Genomic DNA, 17,047 nt, shown 5'->3' with positions numbered 1-17,047 from the left:
GATCAACTATTTTTTTTGAAAGAAAACTTCAACTTCAGAAAGCTGGGGCATGCCAGTTTTTCCTTACATGTGTTAATATAGATAAATACTGCCATTTTCAAAAACTCACCTGCGTACTCCTTTAAATCATCTGGCTCACTGCGGCTCAGACTTGGGAAGCCCCAGCTTGTGGTTAAGGACAGGTGGGTTGAAGCCTGAGCTCCATCTCTCAGTAGAGGAGTGACCTTGGGTGAGCCCTCACATCCCTTGTCTCTCAAATGGGGCTGATGAGGTCCTGCCTCACCAGGTAGCTGAGAGAGGAAATGAGACCACAGAAGCACTAGCACAGCACCCTGCTCACGCTTGGGGCTGGATGAATAGAGGCGGGGACACTGGGGGCGCGGGCATCTCCCGGCAGATCAATTCATGACAAGCCGCACCTCGGTTCTGCAGCCATCGCTCTCAATGAAGCCCATCTCGAACACTGCCCTGTTGCTGAATGGCTGCATCGCATCCTGGCAAAGCAATTTGGATTAATGGGACCATTTAGCTGTAGGTGTTCAGAGAATGCATTGTTTAAAGTAACTTGTTAGAAACTTCCCCAGGGTGGCAAACTTTTAAACAAAGATTGACTCCGTAATAAAAAATTACTTGGCCTTAAACCACACTCCAGCATCTCAAAGAGCACATTTATGCTCAGAAAGGAGTGGCAACGTTTGTGCCCCTGTCTGGGTTTGCCAAGTAATGTTGACTGATGAACACAATTAAATTGCACCGAGGACACTCCTTCTCTGGGGGAGGAAAGGACACAGGAGACAGCCGGCGGCTCTTGGGGACACAATTTCCGTCCCTCCTCCATGAGAAAACAAAACACTGATGTGGGATTCCACTCGGGCCCTACCCTGGGAAGGCTGGCCAGCACCACCAAAAGGCCTCCTCTTTCCCACTCTCCACTTTCCGACTATGCAGTGTTATGGGCACCGGGCCAGGGCCAGAATCCGGGCTTCAGATGCCCAATCTGACCTCAGTGGGGCTGTTTCACTTCAGATGGACAAAAGTGAGTGGGAGGAGGCTTGGGACTCTGCCCTCTGCCTTGGCATCTACTCTGTGACTATTTCCCAGGCTGGGACCCATCCAGATGTCACAGCTGACATCTGACACTTTCAGAAACTGCCTGGGAGCCTTATAGTGGCCACCAGGTTGGTCAGGGACAGATTGTTTGAGCCTGGTGATGGGGTGGGGGAATTGAGGTTGAAGAGGAGGTCTATAGGTAGAACTTTGGAGGAAGGTTCCAACTTGAACCTTCAGGGAGATTGCAGCTACAATGACTCAAGAGTATTGCTTCAGCCCATTGCAGTCAAGAAGGCTGATCAACACCAAGGCTCTTTTCAAACAGCCTTGCAGCAGGGACGGGCAATGGGGGCCAGGCTGCTCAACTACAGACTGACCACAAAAAAGGCCAGACCATGATTTTGGTCCAGAGTTAATAACTGTCCAGGATTTTTAGTTATCATAAGAACAACAATGAGAGAGCCATTTTCTGGGAACTTGTAATAAATGCCCAACTCTGCACTGGGCCCTGTGTTTTACTATCTCTCATTTTTATAATGACCCTAGGAGGAAAGCGTGGTGGGGAGAGGGCTCCGGACTTGCTTCCTGTATCAGGCCCTCCTCTGCCCATCTCCTTAGGTTTACCCAGAGGGAGAGGAATTGATGGTATGATTACTCAGGGCCGGAGAGATTGCTTGGGCATGGTTACTAGTGGGCTGGGTTACTGTTTGGTGAAAGCCCCTACCTGGATTCCACTACTTTTTCTCATGTTTCTTGCCTCAAACCTGGGCTGCATCTGAACACTTGGGGCCAGAATCAGTCATGCTTTCTTCTTCTGCCTCTTCCGTTCATGTAACCAGGTGGTCTCCCTGGCAGACCCGGCCATCTCTGTCTTCTCAGTGCCGTCACCATGGCTGAGCATCCTGGGCCCAACGTTTAGATGGTGGGAGAGATGAACACGAGGACGCACGCGGGTGCCAGGCCTGGGCCTTTGTGCCCACGCCTGGCTCCCTATCAGACAGCTTGCAGAGCTGGACCTCAGGCAGACCTTGGATTCCCTCCTGGCCACTGGTAACATTATCATCTCCCTCTTACAGGTGAGAAAATCGAGACTCAGGAAGGTTGGATTCACCTGTCTTGAGATCATGCAGGTAGAAGGGGATGGAGAGAGGATTCAAATCCAGGTCAGGATGACACTGCATGTTCACTCACGTGCCCTCGTGGAGTGAGTGATGGCGCAGAACACGCCAGCATCGTTTCGATTCTGCAATGGAACAACTGTGCACATTTGGAGGGATGGCAGCCGTTCATTCTTAATTATGCTGCTTGAGGCTAAGGTTTAAACGAGTGAGAATTCCAGCAGCACTGCAGTTTGGCAGTTTGGGGAGGGGTCTGGACAGTCTGAGATCAAAAGGGACAGGATTATAAAGGAATTTGAAAGCTAGGCGTTCCCAGCTAATGCAGGACAGCTGGTTCCTCCGTCCATGCTTACAGCAAACACAACTGGTAAAGCCCGATCTTCCATCAGCCAGAGGGAGACAGCCCACAAGTGTGGAAATGGGACCACACTAGCCATGGTGGTCACGTGGTGCAGTTTGTACTCTTGTGATTGGCTTTTTCCCCGGGGGTCCACTGCCGGCCAGCCTCACTGTGAGGCAGCTGCGCGAAGCCGAAAGAGGTTGCATTTGGGAGTCACCTGCACCTGCCTTCAAACCCAGGCTGGGCCACTGCCAAGCTGTGTGACCTTGGACAAGTCACTCAAACCCACTGAGCTTCAGTGCCCTTCTCTGTGCCAGCCCCCTGGGGATGCTGTGGGGACCAAAACAGAAAATGGTGGCTCTGGATTCAGGTCCTGATGTGCCCTGCTCCTCTCTTGGTTATCGGACATCTCTGCCACCTGGATTCTCTTCCAGATGAAGAGAACAAGGATTTAGACGGGGAAAGAGTGAGTAGGAGAGCTTCGGTCCAGAACAGCCCAGTGGGTGCAATATGACCTATTGGTGAAGAACTCAGGTTTTTTTTCCTTTTTCCCCCGGTGATGAAAGAAGCATGAGTGAATCTTGGCTCTGACCCCCACCAGTTGTGAGGCACAGGGCAAATTCCTTAACTTCTCTCGGCCTCGGTTTCTTCATCTGTAAAATGGGATGCAGACATAGCATCTACCTTCTGGGGTTTCTGTGACTTTAGATAACACATGGAAATCGTTTGGCTCAGGATGCCACATATGGTAAATACAGCCATCCTTCAGTATACGCAGGGGACTGGTTCCAGGACCCACTGCGCATCTACCAAAATCCGAGGGTGCTCAATCTCTTACAGTCGGCCCTCCATATCTGCGGGTTCCAGATCCAAACAACCCGGATGTGGACCTGTGGATACAGGGGCCGACTAGACTCATGAAATGCTAGCTAATATTATTAACCACTGGAGTCTGGCAGATCGTGAAGGGCTTCCCCAGGCATCTGTTTTGAGAGTCCACTAGTGACCACTCTCCGTGCTGGGCAATGATTCAGAGTGGCAGCAAGTGGGAGGAAGGAAATGAATGATGATGGTAATGATGATAAAACCCACAGAGTTTCCATCTATCCACCCAACAACTGGACCTTAACCCTGTCCGTTGGGCCCATGCTCATCTAAATCTCTGCTATCGTCAATAAAAAGGGGTAGAAACTCCCCTCCTTTATCCCACTTGACCTTTTAAGACACGCCGTTTCTCTACAATGCCCTTGAGAATAATCTCCATCTGCAGTTACATGTGAGGGGGAGGCAGGGGAAGAATAACAGGCTCTGCAGTGCTGATCGCCCACATTGTGGGCCACCTGGACTCGCATTCAAATTCCCAGGGTGCACTTGGATGTGCTTAGAGCATCCCAGAGGGCACAGCATCCCTGCTCTTTGCCACTGGAGGAAAAGCCACATCATTGAAGCTTTCCCGAGAAGCACATACGCTCAATGCACTGGACAGGAAGATGCCCAGGGCTGGAAACGTCCCATCCATGGACACGTAGAGCGCTTCTGCCAAGAGGAAGAACTATGAGATCTGAGGAGGCAGGAGTTAGGAAGCAAATACCTTACAAAATTCATGGCATGGTCAGTCTGGGATGTGGTGAGACCATCAAACTGGCAGAGCACAGAGATCACATTTGTTTCTGAGCTGGTAGCATCCACTCTCTCTTATTTGCTAACAGCAGTGCAATTCTCTCTAGTGGAAGTATTCCTGCCCCACGACAAGCTCCACAAGGGCAGGAGTTTTTAAAATCGTTTTGTTTACTACTCCATCTCGAGCATCAAGGACTGTGCTGCTTAATATGTTATTTCTTTACATTTAAATTAAAATCAAATCACACTGAAGATTTGGTTCCTCGGTCCCACAAAGCACATTTCAAGCTCTCAATAGCCACACGTGGCTGGAGGCTACTGCACTGGACATCAGCACAGTAAGTTCTACTGGACAGCGCAGGTCTAGAGCACTGCCTGGCATCCAGCAGGGTCTCAGTAAGCATGCGATGGATGAAGGAAGGAAGGAATGACTGAAGTGCTCTGCCCTGCTGGCCAAAGCCAGGACACATGACTCAAGATAACACCGTCCACCTCCTTTCCCCAGGACTGAACTTTTCTCAGTAACGAAACAAGGGAAAACAAACAAACAGCCAGCAAACATACAATATGGCTGGGAAGTATTTAAGCCAAATGGCGGTATCCCTTGGGTGAAAAAAGTCATGTCATTCTTGTCTTGTGTTCTGCCACCTTCTGCACTGATTATGTGAACTCCCTATATCCTCCCAGGAATGTCCTTCCTTACCTACTTTAGCCAACACAGTGTTCTACCCTGACTTTCTGAGGAGCCTCGGTGCTTTTCATCTGTGTCCCATGAGAACTCCGGCCTCCCTCTGTCCAGGGGATGCCCTGGGTCAGTCCTCGCCTCCAGAAAGCTTGAAGAGCTGTCCAACCGAAAGTACAGCTCAGGAGACCCAGAAGAGCCAGCAAGGGGAAAGCAAACTGAGTTTCTGCAAAGGCAGGAGTGCGACCCGTCAGGCTGAAAAATAACAGGGCTGAGGAAATGATTATTTTGCTACTCGATGCAAACAAAACTGTTAACGGCATAATTACTGGCATGTTTTTCCCGTTCCCTCGTGACCAACAGCCTGAGCGGATACACCCTTTCCGACTCACACATTATCTGGGCGGAGCTTTCCTTGGATGGTGTCCACCTGGGTTTTGGGGTCTCAGGAAAGAGGATGTGCATCTCTGATCACCCGAAGAATAAAAGTGGCTGGATGCTGAGAAAGCAGCCAACAAGAGAGATGGTCGCACCCAGAGATCTGGTGTCGGGCTCCCAAATATGACCTCCCACGAAGCACTGAGGCTAACATATTTTCCACCCTAGCACTCACCTTGCTATTTATTATTGTAATTAAGGAATGAATGTCTATGTCTCCCCCAGACCAATGATCTGCAACTCTCTGTGTATTCCAATCACCTGGGGAGCTTTAAAAAAGAGATAGATTCTTGCTTCCCGTAAGGAATTTATATTCAACTGGTCTGGGTTGGAGTCCTAATATTTTAAAGAACCTGATACTTGAAAGCTGTTTTAGAGGAAATTTCCGGGAATCACACGGAACTCTGATTTTCCCTCATGAGAACCATGTCACGGGATGCCATGCTCCCTGTGGCTGGGACCCTGTCTGTCCTGCTGTCTGCTGTCCCCCAGGGCCCGGATGTTGGTAGGTGCTCGGGAAATGATTATTGAATGAAGGAACTGGAGGACGTCAGCTCCATCCTCACACAGAGCTGAGAGGATGGGTTCCTTGCAAGAGCTGCCTTCAGCGGGGGCTCCCAGCAATGCCCACCCCAGATGCTGCTGGAGACCCAGGACAGCACCGTCCCCTCCCGCAGGGCAGCTGTATCCCGCACTTGGCCCAGCAAAGGGCGGCGGGAGGCTGTACCGGGTTTAAGGGTGTCCCCCCTCCCCAAATTCATATCCACTCAGAACGTCAGAAGGTGACCTTATTTGGAAATAGGATTTTTGTAGATGTAATTAGTTAAGATGATTAGGGTGGGCCCTAACTCCAATGATTGGTGTCCTTATAAAAAGGTCGTGAGAAGAGAGACAGACATATAGGAAAGAAGGCCAAATGAAGATGGGGGTAGAGATTGAAGTGATGCATCTACAAGGCAAGGAACACCAAGGGCTGACGGTGACCACCAGAAACTAGGAAGAGGCAAGAAACGTTTCACCTTAGAGCCAGTAGAGGAAGCACGGCCCTGCAGACACCTTGATTTCAGACTCTGAGCCTGCAGAACTGTGAGAGAATAAATTTCTGTTGTTTTAAGACACCCAGTTGGTGGTCATTTCGTACAGCAGCCTGAGGAACCCACGACACAGGCTGAGGGCACCGAGAGGAGAGGCAGGTGGGCAGAAGCAGGATGAGTCACAGGGCTTGTGTGTTTCTCCAAACTCACCTTGCTCCACCCCCCTCCTCCATCACTCACTGCTCCTCTCTTTAGTTCCTGGACGCGCTGGGCTCTTCCCTGCCTCAGGGCCCTTGCATGTGCTGTTCGCCTTCACCTGGTACCTCCACTCCCTCTTTTGCACAGTGGGCCCCATTTCAGGAGTCGGCTTGAACAGCAGTCTTTAAAAGCATCTCATCTTCCCTGACCATGCTCCTTAAAGTAGGACCCCCTTCTTATTCCCCATCACGGCACCCCGACATTACTTTACTGATGTCATCACCATTTCTCCCATAGACTGTAAACCCCCTCAGTGAATGAGCGAGTCCGCTCCTCTGCTGCAGCCCCTAGCCCCTAGCACAGTGCCTGGCACTCAGCTTGGCTCAACACCCAGTCGGTAAGTGAACTGCACACTTGCTTGAGTAAATAAATGATTATATCCTGCAAGCTGCTCCCAGAGAGGGTAGTGGCCGCTGCTTTCCCAAACAGCCCTGGAGAAGCTCTAGCCTGTTTTCAGAGTCTGGCTCAGACTATGTCCTCTTGGGGAACTCTGAAGGCCCAGGTGTGAAGCAATGAGGGTCTGACTTGGGCCGAGATAGAGGAATCATAGGTGGAAACACACATAAGAAAGATGTCAGGGTTAGAATGAGAATATGCAGGCCCCCATGGAGTGGTGAGATGGAAGGCACACAGGTTTCCAGCTGCTGGTGAACAGCTGGTCTTATCCAGAAGGATGGGGAATGAGAAGGGGGACTGATGTGGGTTGGGAAGAAGTTCTAGAAGAATCATTTGAGGGCTATGATCCTGTGGGGAGACAATTGCCTGTAGCTAACCTCATGGGTCTACTGAGAGTTGTACCAGCTACTCAAAGCTTCCAAGGGTTCCAGGGCCCTTGTTTTGGGAGTTTATGTTCCTTAAAAAGAATAAGAAATGCCTCGCACCCATTCGGTTGGCTACTATCAAAAAAAAAAAAAAGAAAGAAAGAAAAGAAAAATATGTTGGCAAGGATGTAGAGAAATTGGAACCCTTGTGCACTGCTTGTGGGGATGTAAATTGGTACAACCACTAAGGAAAACAGTATGGAGGTTCCTCAAAAACTAAAAATAGAACTACCATATGATCTAGTAATTCTACTTCTGGGCATATACCCTAAAGAATTGAAAGCAGGGAGGTGAAGAGATATTCATACACCCATGTTCATAGCAGCATTATTTACCATAGCCGTAAGGTAGAAGCAACCCAAGTGTCCATCAATGATGGATGAACGGGTAAGCAAAATGTGGTCTATACATACAAGGGAGATTTATTCACTCTTAGAAAGGAAGGAGATTGTGACACCTGCTACAACATCAATGAACCCTGACATTATGGTAAGTGAAATAAACCAGTCACAAAAAGACAAATACTGCCTGATTCCACTTCCATGAGGTACCTAAAGCAGTCAAATTCACAGAAACAGAAAACAGAATGCTGGTTGCCAGGGCCTGGGGGAGGGGCGATGGGAGTTTTGTTTAATGGGTGTGGAGTTTCAGTTTTGCAAGATGAAAAGAGTTCTGGAGCTTGGTTGCATAACAATGTAAATGTACTTACCACTGAACTGTACACTTAAAAATGGTTAAGATGGTAAATTTTATGTTACGCATGTTTTATCACAATTAAAGCCAAAAGAACAAAGAGGGGTCTCGAGCCACCTTCTTTCTCAGTCCTTAGCTGTCCCCTCCTGCCTCACACTCAGTCCTCTTCTAAAACTCTGGCCTCAGGCCCCTGGGCGTCCTGGGTCCTCTGCACCAGCCCTGCTCTACAGGTCTCCTGAGAATGGGGCTGCTCCGTGCAGATGGGGGGCCTGAACCCCACACAGGAGGCGGCCTGGCTCTGTGCCTCAAAGGCTGAGCGGCTGCTTGGATTCAGGAAGCTCACGATGGCTTACAGGACTCTCGCCTCAGCCGGGAGGTTTAGGGAGGACGGGGCTCCCTGAATGTGGTTCTAGGTCAGCAGCTGCAGCCCCCATCCTTCCTCACCGGCCTCCCCTTTCCTGCTCCGTCCCCTCCCCACTCTTGTCTCACAGTAGCCAAAGTGATCCCTCCACATTGCAAATAAGGTTACTTCACGCTGAAACCACACAGCTCATGGGGCTAAGGATTCAACCACCGGACAGGTGATCAAAAGTCCCTGCAGGAACTGGCTGGACCATCCTCCCAGTAAGGCAACCCCTGGCTCGCTGTGTTTCAGCCACGTCAGCCTTCTTGTAGCTCCTCAGGCATGCCGGCATTCCTTCTCCCACCAGGCCTTTGCCCATGCCATCCCCTTTCCTGGAACACCACCCCAGGATCATCCTGCACACTTCCGCTAGCTAAGCCCTGCCCATCTCGCACACCTCAGTTCACGTGCTGCCTCCTCAGGGAGGCCACCCCAGGCTCCCTGGTCCAGGTGAGCTTTGCTTGCTAAGTGCTCTTATATCCCTCCTTCCTTTTGGAATACTTGCCTCACTTTGTGACCACGTGTTCACTCGTGTGATCATTCTGGTCAACGTCCGTCTTCCCCCATCAATAACAATGGATGTCACACAGACAGTACTTACCATGTGCTAAGCACATTACATACGTTAACTCGTTTCATCCTCTAACAACCGTATGGGGTGGTGCTGTTATTGTACCCATTTTACAGATGGCGTAACTGAGGCCCAGAGATATTAAGCGATTTTTCTCAAGTTCAAGTTCACACAGCTAGTAAACAGAAGAGCTGGGATTCATGCTCAGTGGGTCTGGCTTAAGTCTGCACCCTTGACCACTAGGATGAGGGCAGGGACTGACCATGTTCTTCTTTCCCGTTGAACACCTGGTACCCAGCACAGTGTCTGGCACATAGTAGGTGCTCAATAATTATCTGTTGCATGACTGAGTGAAGTCAGAGGAGCCCTGTCTCCTGATCTCATCTGCGAGACCATTTTCAGCTGGCCTCACAGGCAGGCCTGAGCTCTTTCCTCCCCAGGACACCCCCAGGCTGCCTTCAGAAGGGGCTTGGATGGTGAAAGAAGGAGGAAGGGAAAAAGGGAAGCTTAGAGCTCTGACCCTAAGCCTCCATCTTTCCATCTTCAACCCCAAATCTGCCTCAGCCAACCGGAATCACTGGAAACTTTTCTGCTAGAACTAGGCAGAGGTGGGCCAGGCTGAATGGGAAAGGTCACCAGGCTTCTGTGGACGGGGGTGCATCAGATCAGCACCCCTACCCCGACCCCAGCATCATCAGGGATCAGTCAACAAAAGTCCCTAAGTACCAATGCTGTGCAGAGTCCCACGTGCTGGAGCTCCATCTTCTTAAACCTGATGAGGTCCTCACCTCAGGACATACGGCACAATCCAGGCTGGCCAAAAGACACGGCTTTCGGGGAGCTCTTAAGAATCCCGGCTCTACCACCTGATGAATGGGCAAACAAATTGTGGTATAGCCACACAATGGAATAGTATTCAGCCATAAAAAAGGATGAAATACTGGCACATACTACAATGTGGGTAAACCATGAAAATATTATCCTAAGTGGAAGAAGCCAGTCACAAAACATCACACACTGTAAGATTTCATTGATATGAAATATACAGAGTAGGCAAATCTAGAGAGGCAGAGTAGAGATTGACAGGGGCTCATGGGGGGAGGTGAATGGGGAGGGATGTAGTTTCCTCTTGGGGTGATGAAATTGTTTTGGAACTAGATGGAGGTTCTAGTTGCACAGCATTGTGCATGTACTAAAAGCCACTGGATTGAACACTTTACAATGCTTAACTTAATGTTAAGTGAATTTTACCTCAATTCAAAAAAAAGATCACTGGCTGTATCCTTGTGGTCAAGTTCCTTAACATCTTTGTGCCTCAGTTTCTTCATCTGAAAAATGGGATCCCCAAAGTATGTATGTACTTCATGGAATTGCTGTCAGGACCACGGATAGCACTTAGAATCAGGCCAGGGATGTACTAAGTGCTGTAAATGCATTTGCTGTGGTTGCATTTGCTGTTAACAACAGGATTTCCTTGACCCACTTGAGAATCACTGAACTGACTAGAGGAATGAAAAGCAGGGGATCGACTGTGCACAGATGCCTGAGTCCTCTGCCCAGATCCCAGGGCGACTAGGCTCCGTGCCGAATATTATCAAGGGCTTAACTTTCCTGCAAGGTTCACTAGAAGTTCTGTTTGAATACTAACCTCCTTAAACTTTTTTACACACCGGAAGTCATGCTTTAAGGGATGAGGATTAAGACACATACGTGTTAAAGGTCCCAGCAGAGGGCCCGGCACACAGTAGGTACACAGGAAACGGCTGCTGGATCTGGGCGCTAGTCTTGCTTGATCAGTGCCACGGAGACACTGGTCTTGGGGAAGTTGCAGAGAAGCCGGGACACCTGCTTCCTGTCTTATGAGCTGGGCTTTCCTGCTGCGGAGCCGCAGAAAACCTCTTAGGCTCCTGCTCTGGGTCCCTGGTGGTATGTCAAGAGAGAGGTTTGGGTCTAGGTCAAGTGTAGCTTAAATATCCACATGGTAGGTCCTGCTAGGTTAGACCTTGTTGCTGTGGATCCCCAAGAGGCAGAATTAGTAGATCCTGGGTTTAGCTTGAAAAACTGAAATACTGTTTTCCCCTACCACATGCTCGCACACACAGCTACACACATGCATGCATGCACCCACGCATGCACACATACACCACAGACAGAATGTGAGCCCCAGAGGGGCCGTGGACACACTTGGCCTTTGCATCTGATTTGCTCCGGGACACAGAGCCCAGTGATAGACTGTGTGGGGTCTGTTACTACTGGCCCAAACCACGCAGACCAACGGCACAATGCTTTAGGGTTTCATCCCTTCCTGTGGCCCGTCTAACCGAAGAATGCTAGCGCAGTGTCCAGCCTTACTCAGTACACAGAACATATTGAACATATTGAATAAAACCATCATGTCCTCTGAGGATTCCAGACCTAGCAGGGTCTCAGTGCTTTGAAAACATCCATTTTCATTCACACGCTGGATACGTAAACATCTCCAACCAGAGCCTGCGTGGGCCATGTGGTCACGTCAACGGCGAAGGGGGAAGACCTGGATTCTTTAAACACACTTCGCTTGCATATTCCAAACGTGAGAATAGTCTTGCCATTCATAGATGAGTTGGTTCTATCCTGCTTCTCTTGAAACATTTCAGCCTTCAAGTCTAACTTGGATTTTCCCACTTTGGAAAGAGATGTGGGTTCAAGAAATATTTTCCTGGTCTTCTCACGAGTGAAGGGAAAAAGGAAAGCAACTCAGTTGATGGTGAAGTCCAGCCCATGGAGTCCATGCTACTCCACCACTATAATAATAACAGCCTGAATTTAACGAGCACTTTCTGTGTCAGGCACTGTGTTAAGCCCTTGACATGCAACATTTCCTATAATCCTCCTAACTGCCTTATGAAATAGGTACTAATATTGTGCCCCCTTTTAGGTGCTGACGCCGAGATGCAGAAGGCTGAAGCTGATTGTACTGATTCACACGGCCGGTCGGTGGTGGCAGATTCTGCAGCCAGGCTGTCTGTGTCCAGGGTCTCATCAAGGCTACTGGCCCGTGAAGACCAGTGGGTCTGGCCAGTGGTCCGAACTAGGCAGCAGACCCGGGCAGGCGATGTCAAATCACAAACAGCTCAGAGCAGCCACGATAGGTGGCCTCTGCCCTTGGATATTCCCCCAGGTTTTCAGAGCCTCGTAGAAGCTACTGACTTGGGCACTCACGCCCCTTCGAGAAGGCTCCTAAGTTTGCTCATCCTTCCTGGGAGGGGAGAAGTCATGGTTTTGGAAGCTACAGATGGAGCGGCAGATGGGAAGTGAAAGCTTATCAGAGTTGCCCAGGATAAAACCATTCATCTGCAAAATTCATATGTTTCTGCGTGGGGCGATTTTACGAAAACAACAGCAAGAGGAAGCAGCAGTGCCTGATGCGTGAAGTGCCTCTGGCCATGAGGCTGGCAACGTGAGTGGCCAGAAGAGCTTGGGGTGGGGCGCATGGGAATGAGGGCTGTGGGGGGCAGAGGAGAGACAGACTGACAGAGATGTCGAGACAACTGAAGCATTAAAGCTAAAAAAATGACGACACTCTTCTCTGAACCCCCAAATGGGTGGGGCACATGGTCTGAGAAAGGATTTCTGGGTCTTTCTTGGAGATTATGAGGTGCAGCCTTGGAGACAGCTTGGGAATTAACAGTTGACATTTACTGAGCTTTCTAAGTGCCCAAACTCTGCTCGGTTCTGTTGTTATAACCTGATTTCACAAAGATCGAATTTACTTGCCAAGGGTCACCCGCTAGTAAGGTGGCAGAACTCAGAGTCAAACCTTAAGCCATCAAATGGAAGCCTGAGCACTCATCCTCCTGCATATGAAATGCTAGAAATCCTGACATCCTGGCCGAGGTGACCTGGCTAAGTGGCCGCTGTTACAGCTTCAACTTGCAAATCAACAGAGGGCCTCTAGGGGGCAGCATTGAGACCTGGTGAGATTCTTCGGGGAAGGGCCATGGGCTGGCCCACCTGCCCTTGAGATCTCTGGCCATGTGTCACCACCTGACCGAGGCTGAGATGAACTCTGAGGCCTCCACAGGAGGTCTGGAGGTGGGAGAGTGAGACCCTAGACCCTTGAAGGGAGTGCCTGCCACGCTAGCAGCTGCACTCAGCATTCTGGGATATTTCTGAATGCGGTCCTTATTTGGAAGGTGGAGGGAGAATGTTCTAACTCACCCATGCCTTGTACTTCTCTACACTCACCTCTCGTCACTGTTTTGTTTATTATACTCCAGCCATGTTTAAATTTCTCAACAGCAACTAGTTCATCTCTGACCCTAGTCCAGGCTGTTCAGAGGGTTCTCAGTTGGAGGCGACTTTGCTCCTCTGGGAAACAACATCTGGAGATGTTTGTGCTTGTCACAAGTGATTGGGGGCGGGGCCCACTACTGGCATCTAGTGGGTAGAGGCCAGGGGTACTGCCAAACGCCAGCAGTGAGCAGGGCAGCCCCCAGGACGCAGAATGATCCAGCCTGATGTCACTCGTGCCCAGGTTGGGAAATCCTCGTCTAGAAGGATCTTCTGTTTTCCATTTGTCTGCCGATCCCTTCTTATCCTTCAGGTCTCAGCTCAAAACTGCTGCCGTTCTGACCCCCTGGTTATGCCCCTCCTCCACTCACACCATATTCCTTTCTTTACAGTCTGTTCACACCTGCTATGATGTGTCCCTTGTATGATTATCTAATTCTATCCTCCCAGCTAGGATCCATGCTCCACTGAATGCCCAAGGAGTGCTTGTGGTACTCAACATAGTAGTTGCTTAATAAATGTTTGTGGAATGAATGTTTGAATGAATGAATAAGTAAGTAAGTAAAAGTCTGCCAGAGATACTTCATAATCATCCCCTTGTATTCCTGCCACCCTATGAATAAAAGAAAACTGGTATCTTTCTAATCCCCATCATTTTTCTCAGGTTCAAAGGGTGCCAGGAGTATCCTACCTAAACTAACCAAGGATTGTGCTTTCCCTTGATCTCCTCCAAGGTCCAGATTCTCCCAGCAGATGATGGGATGCCACCAAGCCCAGGACTGAAAAAGGCACAGGAAAGGAGACAGAAGCCATTGCTAGTTTTAAACAGAGGTCTTCCCTCCATGCCTGTATCTTATATGGATCTTGATTCAAAACCCAAACTCCTGGGAATACGTGATCTCCATATTTGATGGCATTAAGAATGACTGTTAACATTTTGGGTGTGATAATCATATTGATGTTAAATTCCAAGAGAGACTTTACCTTTTAGATATGTTTACTGAAATATTTACAGATACAATTATATGACGTCTTGGAAATGCTTCACCAAGGGTTGATGGAAGAGGGTGAAAGTCTATACTTGTATAGGTACAAGGTGAATTGATTATAGTTGTAACTGGGTGACGTGGGGGTCATTATACTAGTCTCATATTCTTGCGCATGTTTGAAAATTGCCCTGATAAAGGAATATTAAACAACAACAACAAAAACTTTTATCTAGCTCTTCTGGGAATGCTATACCCAGTGCCAGGAGAGGAAGGAAGGCCCTCTCCTTCACCCCGTTCACTTCTCCTTTTCGGCCTTGTCAAAAATCAAGATGGAAGACACAGTCAAGCAAAGAGCTGCCTTCTTGATAGGAAATATAGTTCATTTTCTTGCCTTTTTTCCCCTCTACAGATCTCCAGGGGTTTTCTTTGCTTACGTCTCTTTTAAAGGGTAGATCAGGGCTTCCCTGGTGGCGCAGTGGTTAAGAATCTGCCTGCTAATGCAGGGGACACGGGTTCGAGCCCTGGTCTGGGAGGATCCCACATGCCACGGAGCAACTAGGCCCGTGAGCCACAACTACTGAGTCTGCGCATCTGGAGCCTGTGCTCTGCAACAAGAGAGGCCGCGATAGTGAGAGGCCCGTGCACCGTGATGAAGAGTGGCCCCAGTGGGCTTCCCTGGTGGCGCAGTGGTTGAGAGTCCACCTGCCAATGCAGGGGACACGGGTTCCAGCCCTGGTCCCGGAAGATCCCACATGCCGCGGAGCAGCTGGGCCCGTGAGCCACAATTACTGAGCCTGCGCGTCTGGAGCCTGTGCTCCGCAACAAGAGAGGCCGTGATAGTGAGAGGCCCGCGCACTGCGATGAAGAGTGGCCCCCACTTGCCACAACTGGAGAAAGCCCTCGCACAGAAACGAAGACCCAACACAGCCAAAAATTAAAAAAAAAAAAAAAAAAAAGGGACAGGCCTTCCTGGTGGCCTCTGAGTTTCTCTCCGCCTCGGGGCTGCTGGCTCTTCCGCCAGCTGCACACAATTGTGGCCAAGCAGCCTGCAGGTTCAGTGGGAGGACTTTTCTTGAAGCCAGAGATCTGTAGTTTCAGTTGCAATCTCCCAGTTGTAAAATGTGGGCAATCAACTCATGTGTTAAAATTTGAGAGGAGCCAAGCAAACGCACCATGGGCCTCCAACAGCCCAGAGACGCCTGTCTGTGATTCTGCCCAGGCTGTCACAGCACTCCTCCTTCTTCCATTTTGTCCCTTTCAGACTAACACGTAAGTCAGACCTTGACCCTCTTCTGCCCCAAACACGCCAGTGATTCCCATCTTTCTTTGAGTACTGGCCAAATTCTAGGACCTCTGTGATCTCACCTCAGTCTTCTCTCTGGCTTCCGTCTCTTACCACTTTCCCCTCACTTACTCTGTTCCAGCCACCCTGAGCCCGGTTGTTCCTGGAACACACCAGGCATCCACAGGGCTCAGCATCTGCTCTGCCTTCCTCCTGGACCACCTGCCCTGTCTGGGTGGCTCACTCCATCAGCGTCCTGCATTCTTCTCGGGAAGGACGTTCCTGGCCACTCTCATTAAATTTCCAACCCTCCCCTGCTCCTGCTGCGCTCTGCCTTATTTTTCTGATGTACCATTTTACTTTTTTTGTGTGTTGTCTGTCTCCCCCACTGCAAAGATTTTGGCCTTTGCAGTGTGTTCTCAAACAGAGCTGGAAAAACCGTGTACCCAAGAAATCTCTGTTGAGCGAGTAAATGAATGAGTGAATGCTCACATGATTCTCAGGCTCAGGGTGGACCCTGTGCAGAGAGATCTTATGGAGACAGTGCATAAGCATCTCACAGAGGCAGAAAGGCTTCTCCAGACAGGAGGCAGGCTGCTTCTGCCTCTGGCTTCCCAGCTGTGACAGGGGAAGCAGGACTGCAGAGAAGGCTGGCCTGGGGCCGGGGCCGCCTTACCTGATGGGGTAGTCAGCCGCGCTGAGGTTGATGAAGAAGTCCCAGGGCCAGTCGGTCATCTCCAGAAGGTCCCGCATGCTCTGCAGGTACGTGGACAGCAGGCTGGCTCCCCCCCAGATGGTGGCCATCCTCCAGGGGGTGACGCGGACGTTGCTGTACTGCCTGGCGAACTGGAGCACTTGGCGATGCAGGTAATTAGAGCGCTTTTCCCAGGAGAGAAAGGGTGACATTCAGCAGCGCAGAAAACACCAAGACCTGTCCCTTGCCCCCCTCTCTGTCCCTTCCCTTCTAGTTGACAGGGTTTCTGAACTTTGCCAAGATTCAGGTCTGGGGTGTCTTTCTGCATTGCTATTCGAACTTCATTATTTTTAAAATATTACTTTAGCTATCTGAAATGCAGATTCCCTGGCACCGCCTCTGAGCCACTCGTTCACTAGGTGAAGGCTGGTGCCTGGGAGTCTGCATTTTTCTATAAGATGGATACATATGGTCTGAGGTTAACAAGCTAAGAAATATAGCTGCCTCTAGACCTGATGAGTATTTCGAGAGGTGGAATTTCTCCATTACCCTCTCGCAGGCCTGCTGGCAGCAAACTTTTTGGATAGGCATCCCCTTTGCCTTCTTGACCAAAGACATAACGTCAGCAGACCAACAGAAACCTCTGGAACAAGATGCTCAGGGGTCAGCAAGCTGGCTGCAGGTTTTTCGTAAAGTTTTATTGAAACACAGTCACACACATTCATTTAAGTATGTTTTTTATGGCTGCTTTCATGCTACAATGCCAGAGCTGAGTAGCTGCG

The 17,047-nt window shown here is 49.8% G+C and overlaps 1 protein-coding gene across 1 annotated transcript in view; it reads right to left on the bottom strand.

The window, feature by feature from the left end:
- Positions 1-17,047, bottom strand: part of XYLT1 (xylosyltransferase 1) — a 304,124-nt gene that overhangs the window by 64,845 nt on the left and 222,232 nt on the right. Inside the window, exon 5 of the mRNA XM_068565800.1 lies at positions 16,248-16,450. Coding sequence (XP_068421901.1) covers positions 16,248-16,450 — 203 coding nt within the window. The remainder of the gene's footprint in view (positions 1-16,247; positions 16,451-17,047) is intronic.

Source organism: Eschrichtius robustus, chromosome 16, assembly GCF_028021215.1.
Source record: "Eschrichtius robustus isolate mEscRob2 chromosome 16, mEscRob2.pri, whole genome shotgun sequence".
Lineage (NCBI taxonomy): Eukaryota > Metazoa > Chordata > Mammalia > Artiodactyla > Eschrichtiidae > Eschrichtius > Eschrichtius robustus.
The sequence above is the reverse complement of the archived record's forward strand: the minus strand, read 5'-3'. Positions and strand labels throughout refer to the sequence as shown.